The sequence below is a fragment of the Poecile atricapillus genome, chromosome Z, assembly GCF_030490865.1.
Source record: "Poecile atricapillus isolate bPoeAtr1 chromosome Z, bPoeAtr1.hap1, whole genome shotgun sequence".
NCBI classification, from domain to species: domain Eukaryota; kingdom Metazoa; phylum Chordata; class Aves; order Passeriformes; family Paridae; genus Poecile; species Poecile atricapillus.
This window is the reverse complement of record NC_081289.1, coordinates 101,963,474-101,990,307: the sequence shown is the minus strand read 5'-3', so window position 1 is coordinate 101,990,307 and position 26,834 is coordinate 101,963,474. Positions and strand designations below refer to the sequence as shown.

The following is a 26,834-nucleotide window of genomic DNA, read 5'->3' as shown; positions in this document are numbered from 1 at the left end:
CTTTGAGCCATCCCTCTTTTACCTAGAAGCAAAGCCGGGGGGACACGACAGGTCCTGCAATCAGGTGAAGTGGCCAGACCATTCTGCTCCATCTGGCATTGCCGATGCCTAGCAAATTTTTTTGTCTAAGGTTTGTATTCAGGACTTAATACTTAAAACTAGAATACAAGTAAGAGCTATCAGAAAAGTAATTAAAAATGGGAGACATCACTATTTCTGGGACTGTGGAAGACCTTTTTTTTCCCCCCCCCTAGGGCACAGGGTTCAGGTCTGTGATTTCTTCTTCAGACACTGCACTGTGAAAATACCTGATCACCCATTTGTCTCCCACTTGATTATTGTCAGCTGAGGTAGTGAGATACAACAATTCAATAGCTTCTGTCCCAGGCTTTATTTCTAGCTTTGACTGCTCTGGTAAGGGTCTCAGAAAATCTGCTCTGGTGCTGGATTTTCTTCCACTTTATTTTTAGTGTATCTAAAGTAAATAAGAATGAGCACTAGATGAAGATTATGGCAATAGGTCTCAGAAAAACAGACTTTTTAGGTCTTCTGTGTACAACAGTGCAAGCTCCATCCATTTCAGACATTCATAATTTAAACAGTAATTAGAAATTATAAATAATTGCTCCCTGGGCACTAGCTAATCTTCACTAAACATCTAAATACCAGTGACTGAAACTGGGTTGGTGACCCACAGTGGAGGGAAGGAGCCATGCCAAACTCCAGCAGCACAGATCTGGGCTCCTTGGCTTAGACAAGGAGGCAGTTTGCTGCATACTAAATGCTACATACAGTGTCCCATCCTCTACATGTGGCCGGAGAGCTTCTTCAGTGGCCAAGGAGATGTGCTCTGTTGCTAGCACTGGAGACTTCATCTCCAGTGGGACAGCAGGGCTTTTCAGGGAGCAGGGATCAGATAAAGGCAAGTGCCTTTGCCAGAGGCTGAGTCCCAAGTCTGAGTGGTCAGAGGTACATGCCCACTGCATGAAGAATGTCTTGGCAGTGGGAAATGCTGTGTGATTGAAGGAAAAATCCTGCTTTTGCAGCTCCAGTCCTCTGTCTTCAGGTCCCTGCTAAAAGCAGGAGAACAGGGTTTTCTTCCACATTCCACCACAGTAACCAGAAATTTTCCTTCCATGTCCCATTCTGCTCTCCCTGCATATGCTTCTCTCACTAGCTTTCTGCAGCCCACCTGGAAGTCATGAAACTCTTATTTCAGAGCACTGACCTCTGCAGACAGTGCTTCAGTCCCTCACTGCTTGAGAGGGTAAAGAAAGCTGAAGAGCTCCTGTTCTGCAGTTCTGACTCAAGCAAAATACAGTGGAAACTAGACAGGGTTTATAGAAGCTGTGTTTCACGCCTCCTGTCCATAACACTTCTACTGATGAAGGAATCTCTGGAGCCTCTTTTGCTCTGTGCAACTAAGCCCATATAGCCATGCAGCTTCACTGTTAATAAACCATGAAATAGACACTCCAAGCCAAGGGGACATACCTTCAGTGGAACTGCAGAACACCGACATGCAACAGAACACTTTGGGTCCTGCCTGTGTGCAGAGGTCCTGCCTGATGGGCTGTCCAGTCCTTTTCCTCCAGTGGTATTGACTGATTAGCCACAACAGCATCAGTCTCCGTTTCAGAAGCAGCAGTAGTTTCTAGATAAAGTAAACCATCCTATGCAAATATAGTGCTGAAGTAGTTTGCAGTAAAGAACAACAGAAGCAGAAGACAGGGTTCAGCTTGGCTTATTAGTGCTTTAGTGTATTAGTGTATAAAAAATGTCACCAAAAGCAGAAATACGCTGCACCTATGGGATAAAGAGGGGAAGAAATCTTTGTGACTGTATGTGTTTCTGTTATTGCTTCTACTCACCATCCATGTTTAGACATTCAAGCTGTTACAACAGCTATGCAGAGTGGGGAGTGTGTACAGGTCCTTGAAGAACAAGGAAAGGGTGCCACAACAGGTGCTGTGCTGGGATATGCAGCTTGCATGACTCATAATGCATAACAAGATCTCCTTCATGCTTCCCTACTGTTCATTGCCCCACAGTTGTCTTGGTAAGGCAAAGCATTTTATAAGCCAGTATGCTCCAGGTAGCCTTAGAAATCCTGAGTCCTGCTTCCTGGGTATTAGCAAGGACTCTTCTGCATGTGTGACCACAACCTCCTCTTTCACAGTGAGGAACTTTCCAACTGCTTCTGTATGTGACTGACCTTCAGCAAACCCTGTAGCCTATCAGAGAGGCTGAGGAATGTGGTGATGGGTGAAACTGTCAACCTTAAAGGGACAGTTTCCAACACTCTGGAGAAAAGCTGAGGAGCAGATGTGAGAGGATCAGTGAGAGAGAGGATCACTAAGTATCAGTGAGAAGAAAGCAAAAACATTCTGCCTTTGCTCCACCAAACCTCATTCACATGCTCATCTCAGAAAACATTAGCATCAGAATGCTTTTCTTGGAACCATGACAGTATGTCTGGTGTTACTAGAGCTACTCAGCTAAAGAGCAGGCATAAAAGTAAAGTAAAACTTCAGCAAAAATTTGGCTTGCTTTTCAGGAACATGAGATTGTATTGCTAATAAGAGTATGGCTTACACACACCACATGGAATATACAGGAATTTCTTTCTTACTTAAAAGGAAAACTTTATTTTGATACATTAAAAAATCTATACATTTCTTAGACTAAAATACAGTTTTGCATCAGTATCCTGGCACAATGTCAGTTTACACAGAAAATCTAAGATTAGATCAGCACTGTTAATTTATTTTCTCTTCCTGCATTCACAGCTTGCAGTATAAAATAGTTTAAGTTTTCAAGACAACAATAAACAGTGTCACATTTACTTTTCCCATTCTCAAAGGAGGTGGCATTCCACTGGAAAAAGGAGCACTTGTTAGTTGATCTTGATTCAATGTCAATCACTAAGCCAGTCCAAGGGTTTGATTGCCCTGTTAGAAGTATGAGTAGGATGGATGAAAAATTCATTTCCAGATGAAGCTTTGATGGACTATGACAATGCAAGTACTGTCAAGCCTTTAAAATCTGTTCAGAAGATTTTCCTTAGGGTAGTTTCTGTAATCAGCAACACAATTAATTATATAGAAATAATTATTTTCTATAGGTATAGTATTCCACCTTCATTCTGGTCTGAAGAGCTCCAGAGTAAAATTCAGGTGGGACACAGGAGATGTTGCTGAGAGATGTCTGAATTAGAATGTGAATTTTTTTAAGTACTATGAAGATCCTGCAGAATATTTTCTATCTGCTCTCCATGGCTCCACCTAACTTCTGGCAGCTGCTTTCTGGCCTACGTTAGAAACAAAACCACCTTTCTGTTTTCTCTTACCTCACTCCCCTAGGAGACACTATGAAATTGTCTGTGGTACTGTTTTTCAAAAGAGATATTCTCCCATTTCAGTCTGAACAGCAGGGAGGGACCCAACTAATACTAACATGGAGGACACATGGTATTTGAGAGTTAAAAAACATCATTATAGCAGGAACTCCAGTCAGCACAACTTCTGCTGGGTTTCATAAATAGTCAGCTTCCTAACTTTACCAAGCCTTTTTTAAATAAGCTGCCCCTATTTCCACTCACTCCAGAGAGGAGAGATGGCACACTTAAGGAATGGTAGCCACCCATGCTGCCAGCATAAAACAGGAATGCTATTAGGTATCTACTTACAAATCACATACTTAGAGAGGCCATAGCTGACTTTAACATTACCAAGATCAGGTTAATTCTGTTAAAGTCAGCAGATACTTTTACTCTGAATTCTTGGAACTTTGATTCTAATGGGAGTCTCACGTTTCTGTAGTAAAGTACCAAACACTTCTAACACCAAATTCTGCTCATCACATTCAAATATGACACCTTAACCTCAGTGAGACAGGGAGTAGAATCTGATGGGAGTTTGCTGGTTTTCTGCTAGTTCCATTTTAACAGATGGCTGCCAAAAGAATGCCAGATAGCTTAGCCTCCAAATAGGTATTTTGAGATCAATTCATGCTACCAATTCTCCTTAGAAATATTTTTATAATCCTGGTCTCTGAGGAGCTTTGGCTTGATTGTATCAGATTGCAAGACCCATCACAGCTCCATCTCAGACCAGAAATTTTGTCTTTTATACATGACCCACATCATAAGAGATGAGTTTCATCTCTTCTCTCAGCTCTTTAAATGTAACAGAAAAAAAATACCTTGTGAACAGTATTTGCTATGGAACACAAGACATGCAGATTTACTAGTCTCCATAATCTTGTTACATGGAAATAACAGCATAGATGAAATAGTTGGAAGAGCATTTGAAAATTAAATATTTAGAGTAAACTTCCATCATCCCAACAAAGAAGCTGAGTGCAAGAAATGCTTCAAATAAGCCTGTTGGGTTTTGTGTTGGGAAACACAAGGATTCTTTTATTGTTTTTTTTCACAAAGATGAAATAGAATTTCTGTGTTCATAACAGTTCAAGCTGTTCAAGAAACAATAGGCTAGTGATATTTAGATTTAGTAAACAGTGTCTGTACAGACCAAGCCAAGATTTAAAAAAACAGGAATGCTGTTAGGTATCTACTTATAAATCTTAAGACTGTTTCTTAAAACAACAGTGCCATATTCAATATAGCATGTAATATGCACTCTGAACTAAATGCTCACTAGATGGTAAGATGAGTATATGTCTGCTACATGCATTTTATTCTGACTCTATAACATACATTCATAGAATACATCATAACCACTCAGAGCAAACAACTAAAGTGCATGCCCTGAGGGCACATTAAATATATTGTCTCCAGCACTGGCTGCTCAATTGCCAGAACACTGATACAGAAAGGGCTCATTTTTGCTTTATATCCCCATTATGTGCTGAAAGAGTAAGAGCTAACATCCCCTGCTCCCTCCATGAAAGGGAGCACTGTGGAGCAGGCTAATTGCCTGCTGCTAAAAAAGCCCTTTCAGAAAGAAGTAACCACCCTGAGAAGATGCTGTACAGAAATGCAGGGAGCAAGTCTTGGATTAATTATTGGGTAAGTGGACCTGTGTACTGGGTTAGGCTGGATAGAGTTAATTTTCTTTTCAGCATAACCTGCAAGGCGCTGTGTTTAAGATCTGCAACCAAAACAGTGTTGCTAACACAAAGCTTTACCTGCTGCTGAGCAGTGCTCACATAGGGTCAAGGCCCTCTCTATTTTCTACTGTAGGACCCCCAGCAGTTGTTTGGGGTTGGGCAAAAATATGAGAGGGGCACACAGCCAGGACAGCTGACCTGAACAGACTGAAGAAATATTCCACACCATATAATTTAACACTTAGCAATTAAACTGGAGTGGGTGTGGTTCTGAAGCAGCTGCTGCTTGGAGATTGGCTGGGCATTGGTCTGCTGGTAAATGATTGCCTTTGTTATATTTTTTTTCCCCTTGTTTGCTTAATGAACTGCACTTGTATCAATGCTTTTGTCCTTTCACTAAACTCTCCCATCCTGCTGCAGGGACTGAGCAATCAACAGAGCAGCAGTGTATGTGACAGCGTGGTCAACCCACCACAACATTTAACTGCATATTCCACGGTGAGTTCTCCTTTCTAGGACACACTTTACCAGTGCAGAAAGTCCTTCATTTACTATGCCAATCTAAGGCCACATTTAGAAGCATGTCCTGGTTCTGGCAGCTGGGAGCTAGTGGAAAGCTGAACATGCAAATCTAAGCTTGCCATCCCTATGTGTTAAGTCCAGCTGTGGAGCAGCAGTGAAATTCTAGAAGTGATTGGTTCCACTTCTAACCACAGGGATGGAGTACTACGAGACCAAAAAAAAAAACCAAAACCAAAACCAAAAAACCCAAAACAAAACCAAAAAACAAAACTAAACAAAAATCCTACCTCAGAACTTTAGCTTAGTGCCTACTCTCCCTCTCATTCAGTCCTGGTGATATCCTGAATCATTGCCTCTGGAAGGTAAAAGGGAACATGGTGAGATAAGGGACAAAGGGGAGCAGACACTGCCACTTGCCACTCCTTTACTCAGAGAGTAGTATGAAATGAGACCCAAAAGAACAACAAAAACAATCATTCTCCAGGGCTGGAAGAAGCAGGAAAGATGACATGGTGCTCTTCAACTTCCAAACAGAAAAAGTAATGTGGAAAAATATTTAACAATTTAAGGAATGGTAGGAATGCTATGCTTTTTTCTGTTTCAAACCTAGCTGGTCAGAGGCTATGATGCAGAAAACAAATGCTGGGATGCAGTAATCCCAATGATTGTTTCTAAATCAGCCTAAATCTCCAGTCTTTGAGCACTACTCAATTCAGTGGACATTCTGAGGAGATGATTTCTCTGTTTTAGCTGTCTTGTCTGCTCCTCCTGCATTGTTATTCTCAGTGCAGCATCTCTCTCTACTTAGTCTAGACTGCTTCCCACAAAGCAGACCATACACTGGCTTTAATAACCAACAGTCAAAAAAAGTATTTAATCCATCACAGCTGGCAGACCCCAGCACCCCTACTGCCAAAAATTATGTATGGGATTTACATGCCAAAATGTTCTCCCACTCCACTATCCCCACTAAGAAAGGAAAGCAGTCTAAATTTGTCCTGAAAAGTTGTCTTTTCAGAATTCTGGCTTCTGCTTATCTCTGTGCACAAGACAGAGCTGGAAGAGGGTAGCTTGGTTGCAAATGAACTTCAAAGGTCATTTCAAAGCTTTAAAGGGCCACTGGAAAACCTGTGTGTGGATAGAATGCCTTTTTTGGCAGGACTGAAAAGCTCTGCATGCTGGATATACACTCAAGAATGATGCACATGTTTTTATTAAGAACTTTGTAATGATATAGATTTGTCGCTTAAACATTACAACTACCCATAGAAAAGTGTTGCCTGTATCTTTTAAACACCATGTAAATAAACAAATTTATTTTTAAGACAGGATAAACTGCTATAAAAATGGTGCACAGTCAAGTCATACAAAAATACAAAATTTGTTACCAACTGCAGTCCTAGTTGCAATTACAGAGAACAGTTCCCACTCAGGACTTCCAGTGAGCGAAGAACACAAACTTGTGGAACCAGTCATGGCAGAAATTTTTTATCAAAATGAGCAGAATACAAGGCTTCTTTGATTAAGCATTTCCAATAACCTCCAAACAAGATGAAAACTAGATTCTCTGGAAGCAGCTGGGTACTTGAGAAGTCTTTTAGCCTTGAAGTTTCTAGGATTCATCTAAGCCAGTTTTAAAATTTGTGTTGCTAAACCCCTCTGATCTACACAAATACCAGTGTTGAGTACCACTGCTATCTTAGACACTGGTACTGCAGGAATGTCTCTTCACAAAAGTAAGGCTGCTCCAGTGTTTCTTCTGGGCAAGTCTGACCTCTAACTTGCACTGAGATGTTCCGGTTCACCTATGTTCCAGTTTGAATCCCCAGGCTGAGTCTCAAGTCCAGTCAGCACTTACACAGATGTGTATGTTACAATTTCCATATTTAGACAGTCCTCCTAGTGCTAGCAGAGTTACAGATATGGTTCACTTAAATGAGTAAGTGCTTCCAGGACTGGATAATTCAATTCTCTTTGCATCCCTAAAAGCTATCCTTTCTAAATGAATCTTGATTTTTCCACCTTTCAGATAGTTTGGGATCTGTAATACGAATTTGTTTTAACTGGCTTACAGAAAAAAAAAAAAAAGTAACAAATTTAAATTATCAAATGACTTCTGGAAGCAAAAGTGAAACGTTTTACTATTGCCAAAAAGATAAGAGCACTAGTTAGCTAAATGATACTACATAATTTTTTAAACCTTCAGCAGCAATTAAAAAATCTGATAGTCTGAAAGGAAGCACAGTTAAACTGCTTACTAAACCTTGATTACATGCGTTGTGCATGTCTTTACCTAGACATACCTCTGTACTCCATCATAAAGCTTCTGTAGAAAGGCTCTTACTCTTTCAAGAGATTTTCTGAAGTGGAGTGATTGAACCATTGAGGCATCATTATTTGTAGACAGCTTGTATTTAGTGCAATAAGTTTAAAAATTCTGCTCTGAAATATTAACTTTACAATAACAAAAATAGTTTTCTTAAAAAAATGTTAACAAAAGGAATATATAGCATAGACAGATCATTAATTCTTAGCAAATACAGTTAAGCATTTACCATTTCACTGTGCTGAATAATTGAATATTAGCATTCATATCTGGTGAGCTTCCAGACTGCAAAGATATTTATGTATCTAATAATAATAAAAAAGCATGTTCTCTTGTCATTATTTAATAACTTCAGATAACTATTCTGGCAGCTACACTTCCAAAGGAATGTTTCTCTGCCCTTTCTGGCTTTAGCCACCCACTACAGTATGTACAGATATGAATCAAACAACAGGCAAGGAATGATCTCTTATACCTCCCAGAGCTCTCTCATTAGATGAAATGAAGCATACAGTACTTTTTTATGTACAGCAGTACAATTCATTTCTCTTCCCATCCTCAGCATCTCTGAATCTAGTCATGAATTAATCATGAGTATGGCTAAGACTGAGCTTTAACAATCTGTTATTTCACTTGCCTGTATGGAGAATCCATACCCTTCAAAGGAACACTGCTGAAGTGTGAAGGAGGCTACTGAACTCAAGGGAAGGATAGAGGGCAATGGGTATGAGGGGTAAAAGTAGGGTAGGCAGGAAGTTAATTGCATATAAAAATTATCTGTCCCCATTTTGTAGGTTCTGTTTAACAGGAGATGCAAGGGCTCCCAAACACCTAAATACCTGAGGAGTTGGTTATTGTGATATCTGATACTGGTAAACAAAACTGTGCCCTGCCAGGGCTGTAAAGTAAAGTAACTGCTTACAAACACATTTGAACTGAATGAATTTTTGCTAAAACCACCTCTTGAAAAAATAAATTTGAGACTTTTCTTGATTTTTAAGGTTTTCTGTACATGTATGTCACTGTCCTGAATTTAATACAAGTTTAAAAGAAATTAAACAAGTAAAACTCTCAGCAGATTAGCAGTGTCATGGGAAATCTGTCTCTAAACCCAGTCATGATTTCAGATTATCTTTACAATGATACTTCCTCCAGATTTTAAAATACCAAGCAGATAAGAATCAACATTTCCATGACCACAACAAATAATTTAAGAAATGGAACATGATAAAACTGCTTGTAAAAGCCACCCGTATGAAAAGAGCACATGTTTCACAAAAATAATTGTTAAAAAAAGTTTTAAATCCCTGTTCCTTTTCTCTGATTTTGGCTGTTTATTTAAATATATATATATATATATGTATGTATGTATATATGTATATATATACTGTTTTGGAATGTCAATGGGTTCCAATATGGCTGGCTAGTTTCAAGATGAACTTGCTCCAGAGGCCTAGAAAACAAAGTCATACAGTACAGTCTTAGACAGATGCCAAAGGACAAGGAGAAACTGAGTCAAAGGGGTCACTGGAAGTCATAAAGAAAGAAGCATGAAAAGGTGGGGCTTTTTGTTGTGCCCTGATACAAGAACAGAATTTCCTAAAGTGTTTCCTCATCTCTGCTACTAGTATCTACTTTAAATACAACTGCACTTACAGCATTTCACTTTAAGAAATAATTGTCATATCTAAAAAATATCTTATTTCTTATTTCCTTCAGGAAACTGAAGGAAACCAGTAAATAGTCTGTTTTTAAAAGAAGAGAAAAAAGTAATACTGATCTAATCTTCAGACATGCAATTTTGGGGCTATGGGCACTACTGTTACTTAATGGACTTATGAATGATCCTATTCTAGATAAAACTGAGGCCCTCTATCAGTACTTTGGGGAAAGGTATCACAAATTTAACTGCTGTCTCCCATTGTCAAAGGAAGTGAGATCCTAGTATTTCAAAATCAAATCAGCTGGAGCTGAATTCCCAAAAATGGAAAACCACAAGCCCCAAACAGTTCCAAACAAGACAATCACATGAGCAGCAGAATTGGGAGTAATTCAGCAGGTGACTTCCACTCTGTGCCTCAAGTGCTCAGCATTTTCTCCAGCCATCCTATGAGGACTTTCAGCCAGTACCAGGCTAAGAGCCTAGAAAATATTTCCTCTAAGAAGACCACCCTTGGTTTGCAAGTATTTGGTTTTGTCTTTTACAAGGGGTGGAGGTGAATAAAGTTTTTTAGCATCCAAGCTTTAGACAGTCAAGTACAAAAGTGTAAGTAGCAGTCTGTGCCAGCTCTGACAACAGCACAAGTGGAAAATCACTTAAGGTAAGCCAATTATTTGAAACAGAGTTTAATATAAAATTTTGAACTGATTTTTTGTGCATATAACTAGAGATTTTGCACACACAATTCTCAATCATTTTCATAGCACATTTGTATTTATAGCAACTAGGTCACTTTGAAAATCCCAACATTAGTGTTTGCGTGACCAGCTAGAATTACTCCCAGAGGAAAACAGTAAAATGAGCATAGAATTAGTTTTTTTGTATGTATAAACACAGCAGCATTTAGGCATAAGCAAATCTAGAAACTGGTATGCCATAATGAAATAGCAAGACACGCAAAGCTACGCATCTATCCAGTCTATTGCAGGAACCCATTCCAGCTTAGTCAAAAAATGCTCATGCAACATGGCTTCACATACATTGTTGAAAAAAGAAATTCTTCTGTGAGCATACACTTATTTAGATTCCATTTGGTTAAAATATGATCATACGGAAATGAGTAAGGCCCCAAACACTCTAATAGAGCAATGATGGAAGAATATTCTATTTTACAAAGTCATAATGTACAATGACAAATCATACCTTGCCCAGCCTGGCTCTCCGTTATACGCTCTCTGTTCTCCACCTTCCAAACTTATCCTCCTATCTGTTATCTGTACCATGTATAGTGTTCTTATTCCAGGCTACTCAGACATGCAATGCCTTCCTAACAGGCACACCATAAGTAAAACAGGCTGCAGAAGCATAAATGATGTATTGTTCACTGTCTGTGCATCTGACAGTGTGAAATGGAAAGAGCACACAAGAGACAAGCAACATAAGTAGTTGGCAATAAAACAAACAACTGGGAGAAATGTCATTTGAGCAGGTTGAAAGGAATCACTGTATCTAATTCCTTGACACTGTGTAAGATAATTTGGTGAGGGCTTTGAATACCTGGTCTTTGAAACAATGGATGCACGCAGTTCTTTATTTCAGGCTTTTGCAGTGAATGTAAGATGAGCAAAAATTGTTCATCTCAGGGCTGAGAAGAGCCCAATGAATCTCAGAGCCATCTTATTTTTAGACTATTCAGCAATTGGGGCTGTCTGCATATACCACATGGCATGCATCACTAATCCTAATGAAATGATACTGCATTTGTTTCATATGAGACAGTTCCTTTCATCTTACTTTTACAGGAGATGGTCTCAGCTGTGACAAAAACTCTGCCATCCAGGTGATAGGCAAGCTCACAAACAGAAAAAGCAGAACATCTTGAGTGATACAGAGAACAAAAACTTCTCCTGAAGAAGTGCAGTCAGTAAAGACAAAGAGGGAGAAGAAGTAAAAGTGAAACTCTTGGAGGATCTCCACCTCCTCATCTGCACCTACCATTGGTTTTAGCTCTCTGCCCTCAGCTCCACCTCCCCGGCCAGCTTCTTTCATAGATTTCCTACTATTCTCCACAAACTCCTGAAAAACAGTAATGAAATGACAAGTGCTTCCATAGAGCAGATTCCAAACATAAAATCTCAAGACAGAATTTTAAGATGTAACTACTCAAAATATCTAGGCAATTTGCATCTTGCTATTGCTTAGACTTGACCACATGGTATCAAAAAAGCCTGCCAAATAATCACAAAGGTCTCCCTCACTTAATTCTGGAAGCCAGACAGATGTTTGCCTTGTGTGCTCTTACAACTTTCACATTTACCATGCAATGCTCTCCTTTATGGGGAAAGAAGGTAAAAGGCTGATTTTTAAAACCAAAAAAAGGCAAAAACCCCAAATAAACAAGCAAAACCAAACAAACAATGCCCACCACAAAAAAACCAAAAAAAGCAAAAAAAAACCCACAAAAAACCCACCAAACAAACCAACAAACCCCCCAAACCCCCTGAAAAATCCCCCATAATAAAAAAAATCAAAAACCCACAGCAACAAAAACCAGAATCCCATTTATTGCCTTGTATCCTGTGCATAATGTTAGAACTCCATTAAACAAAAGGACTTTTAAGATAATTACTTGGAAGGTTTGGCTGATTTCCCTGTCTTCAATTCAACCTCTTATATTTTTCACCAAATCACAATCTCCTTTTCATGAAGATTAGAAAATGTGTTATAAAATTTTAAGCAATTTTTTTTTTCTCTTAAAGGTAAGAACTCTGCAGAAAATATCAGTAAACTTTAGCTTCTGGGGTTTTGTGATATTGGCTATTTGATATGACTAAAGAAATCCACAATGCTTTTACAGTTTATCAGTGCTTTCTTCTGAAAGAACTTGCTCTGCATTTTACTCTTACTGTGTTAAAAACCAACTAATCTGAGGCTCATTTATTTATTATATACTCTTGTTTCCATAGGGGTTTACAAAAAATGTAGCACTCAATTTTTGGCATGGTTTTCCCACAATAATAATAAAATAAAATATGCCAAGGAGTTATGAGAATCTTCCTCTAGCCTATATATGAGGGTACATTTTACAAAGATACATTCTACACCTGCCACTTAAAAACACTGTCACAAGAAATTTCCTACACAACAACAAAGTGAGGGACTTGAGAAGCAGAATTTTTATATCTTGGTTTCTAGTTACAGTGAACAGAGAATAACGTGGAATAAAAATGGACAAAATAAATTTGTCTTACAAAATGCCTTGACAAAGCATGTAGGCTCCAGGACAGAAATAAAGCCTGGTATTTCTATGTGTGACAGAGTCAAATTCTGATGTCTATATGAAAACTATGTGGTCACTATCTATGCATGAGGTAGAATACTTGGATATTTTTTCTCTCTCATATCCAAAGAGAGGTCCTTCTTGGAAAAAGTCCAAAACCCAAGTTTTCTCCTCTTGTTTTATTTCTTTCTATTCTGCACTGTGTCATTTACAAGACGTGATATCCAAGAGTATGATTCTGCAAGATCACTGCTCATCTAACAGCTAGCAAATAGAAGCCAATACCATGGGAAGGAAGCATCATTACTTATTTGATGCTTATCAGATGACACTGTTTCCTTATCTAGCCACAAACAAGATGGCAAGGCAAAAAGAAAAGCCAACCAAAATATTGTACCCAGCTAGTGCATTGATTCCATTGTCAAAATACCTATTTAATGGAACCAGATCCTTAGACTGAGAGTAAGGGCAAACTTACCATGAGAACTTTATCCATGTAGAATTCCCTGCCAGGGCTCCCATCATTGTATTTTGTATCGATGGCAAAACATAAGAAAAGGACATCAACAACCATTTCATAAATGGAAAGGAAGCAGTGAGCAACCAGGAATGCAAAGAGGCAGACAATGATGAGTGGCAGCACCCAGATGGTGTAATCTCGTTGGTAATTCAGCAACATAATGCCAGCCAAACCTGTGCTGCAGACAATCAGGACCTGAAGAAGAAAATGGTAGACAACTCTAATGGCAGAAGCCTTGTAATTTTTTTTGGTTGGTTTGTTTGTTTTAAGGCAATATGCTTTTTGGTCTGCCAGGCTTAGAACTAGAGGTTATAGATGGTAGGTAAAAAGATCTTTACCTCCTGGATTCCCCACATCCCAGAAGATAAATGACATTTAATTCATTTTTCAGCAGGTTCAAGTCAATTGTTACACATCCTTCAGCCAAAGAGTATTTTTCAGAGAAAATTACATTTATATACTGCTGTCATCATTCTAGTGTTATACAACGTTCCTGTAAAAAAGAATTTTATCCTGACCATTACATAAGCTCCACAACCAGATGCAACGCATTAACTAATGTGCAGTTGGATTTTTTTTTATCTGGAGTGAAGGGAGGTATTAGGAGAATGGTACCTTTTTCATTTTGCTAGCAGAAACAACTCCCAATCTTGTTTAATATCTGTTTCCTCTCCATACAGAATAAAGTAGATCAGAATTCACATAAGGCATTTCATGTAAGAGTCTCTACAGAACTACACTATGAGTAAGGCCCTAACAAATTCCATTGGGTACCAGTCTGGTTTTGGCAAAACTAGAAAGACTAAATTGGTGCTGTCATTTAACTTTTTAACATTTGTGAGCGTATTATTATGAACTGCAACTAAACACAAACATAAAATAGGTCAGCTTTTATGAAAACACCATGGTGAACTGCTAAAGGAGATACCGATAGTGTAGCACTATTTTAGCTGATACTAATTTTTATATGCACCGTTCATTTGAACATTTCTGTCACCTAAACATTTTTCTAATAACCTGAGACACTTTTCGGGGGGGTGTTTCCTAACACTTTTCAGATTCCTCGGTAGAAATTTGTTATTTAATTTCAGGCTCTCCCAAGCACCTCCATCTCCCTTTTAAGTTTATTCCTTCTCAGATCTTACTCAGTTACTGGATTCAAAGTTCAGCCCGCTGTACTCTGATTTAACAAAAGTGGAGGAATGCAATAACGAATCAAGATCAGTCCAACCAGTGCCCAGATACTTAGGCACAAATGATTTAAGTAGACTGGTATTAACTGTTTCAGTAAATTATGGCATTTCAAAGGATAGAAGTAATTCACTGGATTACATTTCCATACAGTGTATCTCCATTACCTGGAAACCCAAAAAGTCGACTGATCACAGAAATTATTCAAGTCTCCTTTTAATTCTCAGAGTAGAACTAAGTTGCTTGAGCTGGCAGTTCCTCATAGCAGGCTTCTGTACTCTTCCAGTATGACTTTGTCATAAAAGGTGATCAAAAATATGTCCAATTTTCAAGATAAACCTAAAAAGCCCATACTAAACAGAATTTAAAGGAAAAGCTTAATTTCCTTACAATTCTGTGTCTTAACCACAAAAGCAAAACCTTAGACTTTCTAATCACTTTACTCTTGACTCCCTAAAAAAATAATGTACTAGGTATCATAAACTTCAGCTATTCCTCTCTAGTCACTTTTAGTAAATTTAAGTGGATCATCTGTTTATCCTCCCTGTCCTGGATGGTCCCTTCCTGATATGATGCAACTAGATGCAATAAAGTGCACACTAAGAAACAGGATTTTTAAGGCACTTTGGAGTTCAAACCAATGCTAAAGAAAGATTGCTTCTACATAGGTCTGTAACAGCTGTACGCAGCAGACATACCTTTCCTAGAAACAGCATAAAATCCCCAACTGTGTTTATGGCAGCCACTCGCAAAGCATTTTCCACTAGGATAACAAAGGCATCCTTTGCTGAGGTGCAGAAATTGGTGCTGTTGATAGCTGTGGCTGTATATGCATTCTGAGAAAAGGAGATTGAAGATTTATTCATAGAATGATCAGGTATTTCAGATGGATGATGGCGAAGGTGAGGGGGAAGATACAGTTTCTGAGTAAGACACATTCATCATATGATTTTAATGAACAAAAACTCCCTTGAGAGTTGTTGAATCAAGCAATATGAACCAGCTGACAGAAGATTATATGAAATAAAGAATTACTATTCTTCTCCTCTCTTGCTCATAATTTATGCATTAACAAGTTTGTTCAAAAAAACTCATTAAACAGAATTTGCAATTTCTCTGCAGGAGGAGGTGAACAGTAGCATAGCTACAGAAATTAAACAGTTCCAAAAAAAAATCTGGAAATACAAAATAATCTGAGTGTTATACAAGTCAACCAAGATAATTTCTAAGTACTTAACTGGACTGGATTCAAGGTTAGTGAGGACAGTTTTCAAGGATTACACTGGGACGTTTAAAATGCTTTCTTATGATTTTTTTTTTCCTACATTTCCACAAACAAAAAAATGAACAACAGTGAAAGAGATATTATGTACAATATATTTATTTATGTGATATTTATGGCCCATAAGCCTGATTTTACAAGGGGTCTTTTACAAGGACCACCTAGTGTGTTGTACTTTGCATCTCTTTTTTCCATTTGTAGATGATGATAATTTGATGTTTTGTATCATTTTTACACTGTGAGAATCTTAAATATTAAACATATAAGCTTATAAGCTTATATGTTTCATATAAGCCTAATTCTCTTTTCATAGCAAAAATATTTTGAAACTCAGATGGTTCAACTGAATAGACATAAAGGGGAAGGTCTCTAACCACTAAATACATTGTTATAAACTTGAGAAACCTTGCTCACAAAGACGAATATTTTTTAGTTCTTGTTTATCTTCCAAAGGCCAATGTAGTGATTTTGCAGTGTCATTTCATTAAAGAAGACTGAAGTATTGTCATTCAAGTTCAATTCCAAAGTACAATACATTATGTGTTAGCATCAGATTGCACTCTGGGAATATATATACTAATATCAGCCCTTACATAAAACTTAAATATGGAAAATCTTACCTGGTTTAAATATGTCAGGCACTTTTCTAGACACCAAAGGCAGCAAATGCAGGCTTTAAGCATACAGCGAGCACAAGCATTTTCCTAGAAAAGCACAGAATGAGGGAAAACATGGATAAAGACTTTTTATGGAAACAATGTTTCCTTGTGTTTCAGTAACTGATACTCAGCCTGCTAACTTAAGCAATCTGTATCAGTCCCATGGTCCTGTAAGTCTAAATATTCATAGAACAATAGGATGGTTTGGGTTGGAAGGAACTCCCAACATCACAGGCAGGGACACCTTTTACTACACCAGGTTGCACTAAACCTCATCCAACATGACCCAGAACACTTCCAGGGATGGGATATCCACAACTTCTCGGGCTAACCTGTTCTAGTGCCTCCCCACCCTCATAGTGAAGAATTTCTTCTTACCCCTGATCTATCCCAAAACAAGACTTCCAACCTTCCACATTGACTAAATAAACAGGTAAGCATATCAAGCCTTGGGTTTTGGTAAGAAAATGGAATCTTGTTCTCTTACCTTTCCTTTGAGTTGTGTGTGAATATACATAAGAATCATTCGGGGTATCTTCACTAGTGTGATAATAAAAGACCCCTTTGCTACAGTTCCTAGGTGGTAACAAACAAGGCGATTAACAGATGCCAGAATGGGAGTAAATGGCAGATTTCTTTTTTCCCTGTTGAAAAGAGAAAAAAAATTTAGTAGAACGATCAGTATTTATGTGATGCCATCTAGAACCGCTACAAATTCTCAGTAAAACAATGTGCAAAAGGAATATATTGTCCTATTAATACCTTTCAGGATATATTGCTCACTCTGTCACAGAGTGGAGTGGAGTCTGTGAGTGCAACTCACAGATTTCCCCCTAATACAGGATTAGGATAAGGAATGGGTATGTCATACTGTCAGGCACTGAAATGTTTATGGCTTAAGAATTTTTATGAAAGGACTTTGCCTATTACAGCAAAACTTTATAACAAAAGCTGCATGGAAGACTACCACACCCTCAACGAGCCTCCTGACTGAGGCTCTGGACTGCAAGTTGATGGAGACTAAGATAAAGTGACTCAATTCTGGGCTGGGGGAAAAGAATACATTTACAGGAGTGTTAAGCCTCCCACTTTTGGGGTGGAGCCCACAGCCCCAGGGCTATCAGCTGCCAGGCTCGAATAGACCCTCACTCAAAGGACAGGGTGGGAGGGAGAAGTTTTGGGTGTGTGGTGAAAAAGGCCTCTAGTGAGAGGCAAGTAAATGCCAATATTTCACTGTGCAGATCTGCCTGGCTGTAGTCATTTCTTCACCTGGCAAAGCTGCAACTACAGGACATCGATGTGAATGACAGCAGAGGGGATGTCAAGGCCCATCAAAAGTTCCACCTACAAGGGGCCCCCAGATCCCAAGCACTGCAACATGATGCTACAGAACCACAGTGCTGCAAGGGCCAGTGTTAAATTTGCCCTCTCTAGGCATTCCCACCTGGCCTAAATGTACATTAATCCATTGGATTCTATAATTTTTGGAGGGGCGGGGAACCCTCACCACCAAGAAGACCAGATGGAGGGAAGTCACGAGATGTCATTGGGATCCTTGGAAGGATGGTATGTTTCTACCTAACCCCTGTCCCTCTCCCTGTTCCTCTCTCTGCTCTTTTTCTACATATTTCTTTTTATTTCCCTTTGCCTGTTTTACTATCAAAGAAAATGTATCAACTTTTTTTTGGCACCAACATCTAACCTCTGGTTTTAATCAAGTTTTGGAGTATATTTCGAACCTTTCTGGGGTTGATCCGTTTTATTCACAGAAACTTAATTGTCTTTGCTCTTCTGTGTTTAAATCGATTCATAACACATATGAGTAGTGTGGTGGTGCATTCCCTTTGCCCCCTCTCGCCTTGGGCTGCATTATGATTACAGAAATGCTTCGTAGACCCTTGTCTTGACAAAGAACACCTGGGCTCAGCTTCTTGAACTTATCAGAAACATGGTCTGCACCCAAGAACTTGTCCTGTCTAACAAGCTCCTGTTTTAAAATAAATAGCCTCATAAACTTATTTTTTGTGCCCAAACATCAACAGGGAGAACAACGTTTCTATTACTGAACTTTCAAATCACGTTACAGACCTGAACTGTGGACAGGATGGAAAATTACTATGACTAAAGCCAATTCTCTTGCAACCCCTTAAACTCCTGGACCACAGTGGGCTATGACCAGCATCTCCCTCTGAGTGGGACCTCTCTGAGCCACTGAACACTCAAGTCTGTGATACTCAGAGGGCCAACGTCAAATGCTGCTAACAGAACCTGGGCTGACACCCCACTCCTCAAGCCTCAGCCTTCACCTGTTGAGAAGGTGCAGAGGCATCCGACCTGAGCATTTCACTGAACTTGAGAGAAGTTTTTATGGGTCTATACCTTGTATCTACATATATGAGTGTGAATGTGCTTCAGTAAATGTACTATGAATGCTACACTGGTAAGTCAGGTTTAAGTAACTGAGTTATTGTTGTGCTCATAGTAAATTCCATAGACTTTTGTTAAGTTCGTTAAATTCTGCTATTAAGTGATATTAAGTGCTGTTTTAATCTTTAGGCCTAAACTGTTGGCCAAGTCTGGGGCTAAGAGTGGCATGGGGGCCCACTCTTACTCTTGTGATTCAATGAGAGAGTCTCCTTCATTCCTTTTTACCCTTATCCTTTCTCATCCTTAACCTTTTCCTATCCCCAGCTTCCACATAAATAACTTCAGGTTTTATTTTAGATTAATTGATTTTAGTCCTACTTTTCCTTTTTAAAGTGGGCTTTAATCATCCACTAAGTAGTAGAGTGAATCTTGTCAATGAACTCTGTCCCACTTTAACTTCTACATTAACTGGCTTTTGCCAGTACCTTGGCTGGTGATTCTCTGAGTAATCAAAAAACACTCATTGGTGAGAGGTAGTCTTACTAGCAGTTGGCTGCATTACCACTGTTCACAACTGGAAATTCCCATAAGGTTGCATTGGATGGTGTGCAATTCAGAATCTTCCAAAACAGTAAAAAAACTGTGCTAATACTTTTTTAGTCATACTGAAAACTTGTCTTCCCCTCTCTTGTTCTTTTGGAGATCTTTGTGTAGACTTTGGAGAGAATGTTACTATTTGATCAGGTAAAGTCTTTGCTCAGATTTTTTGCACTTCTGATTTAGCTATTATATCCTCAAGGTACCAAGGGTTGAGCCTTAAAACAAGTTATTTAATGCAATGTAACTATAGTATTTTTATTTATCAGATAAATACTCATGTTCACAGTTTCAAGCTATTTTTCTTTTCTACCAAGAAACTCACACATCTCTCTCAAAGAATAACACTAATTAAACATTCAAAGCACAGCTCTTCTTCTTTATTAGAAATAATAGCATGATAGCATAATAATAATAGCATATTAAGAAACATGTGCTAACATTCAAAAAATAAAGGATCTCCCCGGCTTGGAAGAGATGAGAATGTCATTCAGAAAAGAAACCAAAAGTAGATTCCTCATTCCATGAAACGAATATCTGCATCATGTAATCATGAGATGTTAATGATTAAAATAGGTTTACCCTGTATTTTCTTCCAATTAGCTTTTGGGAAGACAAATTTTACTCCCTGCTAGGCACAATCACTAAATTGCTTGAATCTTATGCCGAGGCAACCCAAACACTTCCTCATTTTCAGGGCAAAGTCTGTATGAAAACACTTTGAGGCCTGTTATTGCCCGAGTTGAAAGGAATCCATCTGGCTAAGGTGAATGAGCAGTGAACACGTATAAAACATTTCTCCATGGATAACCTCACCTCATTTGACTCGGAAAGCTGCTCATATGCAAAATAATGGCTAAGTGCAAATTAATGCATTTTCCATTTTTGTAAGTCACTTTTCAAATTATGATTGTACCTTAAAATGTAAAAAAAGGTAACAGTAGAGAGAAATGAGTATTTACTAACTTAAAATAAAATTGCTGTTATAGAATTACAGGGCATGGATAAAATAAAAATCATTTACCCTCAGGTAACAGGAAATACATAAACTTACAGATGAAGCATACACGTTGCTAAGCAATCTATTTCAATGCAGAGTTGTTCTCTTTCCTCATTCCATACTCAATCTAGTTGAGTTATTCACAAGATTACATCCCTGTAACATCTTGTAATAACTTCATAGATGTATTTAATTGGTATACTGGAGAACTTCATAATTAATAAAATAACAAAATTTCTGACAGCACAATAAACTGACTCCTTGCTTTTGCTGTTGTTTTAAGAGTAGGGCAGAAAAGGAGTCAAATGTAGTTCAGATAACAGCCTCAATTAAAAAGACAAACCAATTAAACATTTGTGATCTGAATCATGCACTTGAAAAATATCTGCATATATTATTAAAAAATACTGATACAGAATTTAGTTCACAAATACAGCAATGAAATACAGAGCTTTAAAATTTTACATTAATTATTATTTGTATATGATCTTGTCAGAATCTATAAGTAAATGTGAATCTAATAAGATCTTAAGTAATCCTGTGAAAGAAAGATAAATGAATGTAGGTAAATGAAGGTAAGTGAAGCACCGTAAATAATTTAAAGGGCACTGTTTTGCAATTAAAATACTAATAAATTGCTTTCATTATTTTTTTAGCCTCTACAGATCTTACCAGCATTACTTATTAGCAAAACAGATGACCTTCTAGGCGCATCCTGCTTTGTACACTACCACCCATGTCTGTAGAATGTGCACAGGTTACAAGGCAAGTAAGACTTAAAGTCTTATATGTCAAGAACACCGTCTATGAATGGCAAAACAGACAGTTCAGAACTTCGCATGATTTAGTAAGAGTCAAGGCAATTTAACTGTTCACCTGCTTTCACAATGGACACAAATGTTCCCTCCAGAAACCCTGCTGCTCATTACTTCTGCTAAGTCAAAGAGGCTGCTCATGATAGAGCTATGTTAGTTATCCTTACCTTGTAAAATAGTATGTCACAACAGCTCCTGCTACTGTCATCTGCTGACAGGCTAGGATGAACTCGCTGATCCAGATGAGTCCCACTACATGGTACCACCACATGTATTTCAAAGGACCTGCCATCCGAAATTCAACAAATCCTTCTTCATTTGGGACAGGACTACCTAGAAATAAATGAGAGTAGAAAAGAAAATGATGCTTACATCAACTCATAATGAAGGAATCATATGGTAGCAGTTCATAACCAGTTACAGCAGAAAGCCCTCTAGTTTCTACTCATAGTTTTAAATGCCATGTTTAGGAAGACTGCTCGTAAGAAAGATTAGCTTAATATCAGACTACATTCTGCTACAAATTTAGTGCCTGTGCAGTGGTCTGACTCAGAAAGTGAAGCACAGGGCTGAGACTTTAAGTGGTGACCATTTTCTGTGCATAGCACAGCAAACAATGAAAACCAGAAATTCCAACAGTAATGAGAACAAGAACACATGAATTCTATTGCCTCCAACACTTACTAAGAGCTCAGGATATGAAAAATATTTATCTTGTATTACTGCAAAATAGCTTTGTGACTTGAAACACTGCTACTTTTGGATCAGTAGCAAACAACACATTTCAAAATTTTAAGACATTTAATAATGAATGACAATCTCTGTTGCCTACAATGTACTGCAAAATAGCAGACTTTTTAAAAAGCATCTGCTGTGGGATTTTTTAGCTGAAGTAACTAAGATTTAGACCTTTAGACCTATAGGACTGATTAATTCTAGAAGCTCTTGTCAGACCCTGAATACAAACAAAGCTTTTACCTTCTATATACTGAAGAGCAAGCAGGAATTAGGAGTACATGGCTGCTTTCAGAACACAGTGTACAAACAGCAGAAAAATCTCCCTCATGATTCAGGAATGATACTGGGCACATAAGTTACAAACCACTGAAAACTAAAATCACAGTATTTACACTGTGGGAGACATTAATTGTGTGCAACGGCCCTTCCCTTACTGTGTACTCACCTGCGTGAGTACCATCTACAATACCTGGTGACTCCAAGATTATGCTGTCTTTAACTTGTGTGTGTAAAATTAGAGGGAATTATTTGAAAAAATGCTAGAGCAGTTTTATTAATAGAGTCTCAAGGTTTGCAGCAAGCCAACTTGTATCAAATCAAAAAGCCAGCCTAATGCATAAAGTACCATGCTGGGAATGAAGGCTTAAATGTACAATAACCTTCTTTAAACAATGTTCTGAAGTCAGTGAAGCAGACAGAAATAGAAGCACAACAAGTGGGCTTTTTCCTTTGAGATTCTCAGAGGCTTTTTAGTCAACTGCTTGAAATCATACAAAAATGAAGTGAAATTTATTTAAAGTAAGTGACTGCTTACCTGTAGTACCAAGAAAAAGCAGGACTGTGATCCAGTATGTCCAGAAGAGGATAAGCACAAAGAAAGTCCAAAATGGCTGGAAGACTAACAGCGGCAGGTGTATGAAGACCTTGCCAGCCACATGGAACAAGGCAATGGTGAGAGCTACTCTTTTGCGCATAACTAACATGATCAAGAACAAGATAACCTAGAGGGGGAAGTTTCCAAATCACATTTTAGAGTGCTGAAACAGAATCAAGGTATTATTTTGCACAGCTAGGATATTCAAACACACTAAGTTAACACATACTTTAAGATCACAAGATCAAAATGTAAAACCTCTATCAGCTTCTTCTGGTAATAAATTACTTTCCAAGTTATACTTTTGGGGAATTTCATTCTCATAATTATGTATTTGGAATCATCATCAGCTTTAAGCTTATGAGATAAGATCAATTATGTTTTACAAAGCAGTGAAATCAGCAAGTTTTAACCTTTAATTACCTTTAAAAAAGGTAATTTAAAATTTTTATCTGACCGTGGTGTGGTGGTTTTATAAGATGTATGTATATATGTGCATAATAACTAGAGAGTAAGAATCTAGGAGAGGGAATGGAGAGGAACTTTTGGATTAGGATGTGAAGCAACAAGAACAGAAGAGGAAGTCTACAATTCCTGCAAAGTTAGTCAAAAATTGTCAGTTTTTGGTAGTAAATTCAGTGACTCTGAAATGAACAGCAAGGCCCAAAGAAGATAACTGGTTCAACTGTTGTTAGTATTTCAGTTCACAATGATTTGAGTATAACTTCTTTCAAAAGTAGGTTAAGGACTTTTAAATACATTGAAATTACTAAGTACCTCTGAACTGAGAACCTAAGAAAAATCTCTTTGGATTGGCAGTCCAATATCATACCTATTCTGGGAAGTCCCTGTGGATATCTTACAGTAGATAAAAGTAGCTGCAGGGTTAGAAAGTCTCTCCTGACTCAAAATCAGATATTAGAGAACAGTTCCTAGAAAGTCTCCCCTGGCTCATAATCAGGTGTTAGAGAACAATTCCTGAAAGTTTAAAAAATAACATAATGAAAGAAAATCACTTCAACAGAAATTGTGGCAGAAATAAACTCTCCCAGAATGTGTGCAATACAATGCTTTCACCTGAATAAAAAAATAGACACCAACAGAAAAAACAAGAAAATTATACAATCATTATCAAAGCATACCGTGAAGACTGTAGCTGCAATGGCATAGATCAAGAGAGCCTGAAGATTGTCTTTGGCTATCTGGGTCTCAAGAGCACCAGCAGATATTCGTTGTTTAGCATAGAGCCACCACAGGACTCCTGTACCACCTATGTTTTAGTGAGAAAACAAAAAGGATAAATGAATGATCCATCTTCTGTCTTGTCCCAGAGAAATAAAGATGTTCTTCCCTTTTAAATCTAGTCTGGTACTGAATACTCAAGAGCACTGATGCTCAACCCAACAGGAACTTGAGAGGAGGGAGAAGTATCTAGTTCTCCTCTGTTGCCCTCTTCTCAAGTGAACATACTCTTTTTCACAGTCTCACCATACTATGACCACTTAAGAGACTTGAAGAACCTTGACTCTGTGTTTTAGGGTAAACTGCATTGAAGGACTACTTCATGGGGAGCCCTGACAATGACTAGCACAGCTCCCACTAGTCAAGTAATAAAAGAACAAAAGGAAGAATAAATAGTTCTGTTGTAGACTGTACATATGAATATATACGTGTGTACAACAATGCAGGGAGTAAGAATTTAGGAGGGGCAACAGAGATGGACCTTGGATTAGGATGTGAAGTAACAAGAACAATGAAACAAGGAGTCTGCCATTCCTGGGAACACTAATGCAAACAACAAGCATCAGCCTGTTGCTGGAAACAGCACCTTCACAATATGTAGCTAAACTTGCTTCAGACAATATCTTGGACACTGGAGAAAGCACTCATAAAAGGCACAGGAGGTAAAGACAATGTACTATCTTCTCACCTCTGTCATGTTAATCCTAGCCTTATGGCCAGAAAAACATTCTCCTACTCTAGCTGCTTTTCCAAGGTAGAATTTTGTCTTAACAAAGGTCTCCAGCCCCTCAGGGAGATAACCTCTCCTCTCTGATAAATTTCTTTTCTCTTTTAAGTGTACTTCTCTGTTCTGCTGGTATTTCTGAATCAAATGCATAAGCTTAGCAGGGAGGTTGGACCAGATGAACCTCCATCAGGTGGTCCCTTCCAACCTTACCCATGCTGTGATTCTGTGATCACATGTTTTTGCTGAACATACCACGTTCAGGCCTAAAATGAAGAATCTCTTTTGACATCTCCTAAACAAACAGTCAAGACAGAACAAGCAGGAATGTCATAAAGGACAGTTTTTTATTCAAGCCATGTAATGAATGAAACTTTTTAGAACATAGAACATAGTAATAGATGCCAGTAAGATAAGGCATTCATCTCTTTCACTCAACATGGTTGCTCAGCTTCTAAAGAGAATATAAATGAAAAATATTCTATTTCTGTATTTTTCCTTTCCCTGGTCATAGATTGTGAGGCCATTAATCAGAAAACCAAAGTGATCCTGAAAAATATATAGTCTCCTGATTTTATCCATCCATTGCAGTCATGAATTGCAAGAATTAAATCACTAGTGCTTCCTAATATGATTATTCTATTTTTTTCCTTCCCTACTGTCATCTGCCCAGAAATTTTGGCTTAGCTAGTCAGTAGTAAGTGTAGAAAACTTTAGTTTTATGAATTTAAAAGCTAGTATGATAAAATAAGACTGTTTTCCCATAAACTACATCACTTTGGAAGAGACAACCTTTGGTCGTTCCCAAGACAGCATGGCTGGTTGCATTTCACACATGATCTAGGTCATGCAGGTCTTCCTGGGTCATATGGAAATACAAGGATTTTATTAAATATTGCTAGACAAACACCTTTACTTCCTCTCTTCAAGAACACATCTTAAAGAGCTACTCAAAGAATTGATGGCTGATGAACATGTCAGAGCTGTAAATATATTCAGCTGCATAAACAATAGCTGCCCTTTGATTTCTTCATGCACCAGCTGCGATGTGGGAGTGCCGTCAGACACACCCAGGCTTAGCTGCCTTGCTGACCTGTTTGGAAGGCAGGTTAAGAAGTAGGCAACATTTAGGGTTGTGCTAAGTGTTGTGCTGTGAGGAATCTGCTGCAGTAACAGTTGTGGGCTCTAGTGAGCTACACAGACATGAAGACTGCTTGCCAAGCAGGGCGTGCAAATATTCAAGGAGCAATGTACTCTCTGAGAGAGATCTGCAATTACTAAGGTGACATTTTTGATGTGCATCTTGAAAGGGACTCAAAAAAAAAAAGGCTGCGGGGAAATGCATGATCCAAGGTCTGTGTGTGATGTAGCTGGGCTGACGACATAGAGCACAAGGATTAGAACTGGGCACTCAAATTGGGAGACAAACAAGACTTACCAAGTGATCCCAGAATGACAAGAATTGTTAAAATCCAGACAAGGACTCTTGAAATGTACCTTATTATAACCATCAAAATCATGGACAACACTGCAAAAGAAGACAAACAATATAAGCAGACTAATTACTTCAAAAGTAGATACAGCATTCCTAATGTTCCCACTGTACTAAGATAATTGCCTTCCAACAGAATTTTTAGACATTTGTTTTTGAGACTTACAGACTCACTGAATAGATATTTAGGAAAATCAGGCACCTCTACAACTTCTGCTTTGATAATATTGATTAAAACAAAGAGAGCATAAATACATTTACATGATATATTAAACACAAGACATTATGCGTGCATACAGACAGACATGTACTTGGACAATGACCAAACAGACAGCAAGACATGACAGTATATTGAGTCTGGTAACATGAGCACACCTCCTGAGGACCAGAGCAGAGTCTGCACTCAAATGCACATGTCAAACAAGAGCAGTTAATATGATATCTGTGTATTCCAAAATGTCATGCCAGTCAT

General features: G+C 38.2%; 1 protein-coding gene across 6 annotated transcripts in view; it reads right to left on the bottom strand.

Moving 5' to 3' along the window:
- Positions 1 to 359: 359 nt before the first annotated feature.
- SLC44A1 (solute carrier family 44 member 1) overlaps positions 360 to 26,834 on the bottom strand; it is a 73,078-nt gene continuing 46,603 nt past the window's right edge. The window contains exons 7-17 of one of the 6 annotated variants that reach the window (XM_058828232.1): positions 26,309 to 26,398; positions 24,047 to 24,174; positions 22,845 to 23,031; positions 21,460 to 21,625; positions 17,001 to 17,157; positions 16,475 to 16,558; positions 15,271 to 15,408; positions 13,340 to 13,576; positions 11,577 to 11,657; positions 1,495 to 1,654; positions 360 to 1,073 (exon numbers count right to left, since the gene is read on the bottom strand). In XM_058828232.1, the coding sequence (XP_058684215.1) occupies positions 1,063 to 1,073; positions 1,495 to 1,654; positions 11,577 to 11,657; positions 13,340 to 13,576; positions 15,271 to 15,408; positions 16,475 to 16,558; positions 17,001 to 17,157; positions 21,460 to 21,625; positions 22,845 to 23,031; positions 24,047 to 24,174; positions 26,309 to 26,398 (1,439 nt within the window). In that variant the 3' untranslated portion in view covers positions 360 to 1,062. Of the gene's footprint in view, positions 1,074 to 1,222; positions 1,655 to 2,626; positions 3,076 to 5,882; positions 9,375 to 11,576; positions 11,658 to 13,339; positions 13,577 to 15,270; positions 15,409 to 16,474; positions 16,559 to 17,000; positions 17,158 to 21,459; positions 21,626 to 22,844; positions 23,032 to 24,046; positions 24,175 to 26,308; positions 26,399 to 26,834 lie in introns of those variants that run through there. The other 5 variants (XR_009276282.1, XR_009276283.1, XR_009276284.1 and 2 more) reach the window with 5 other exon arrangements.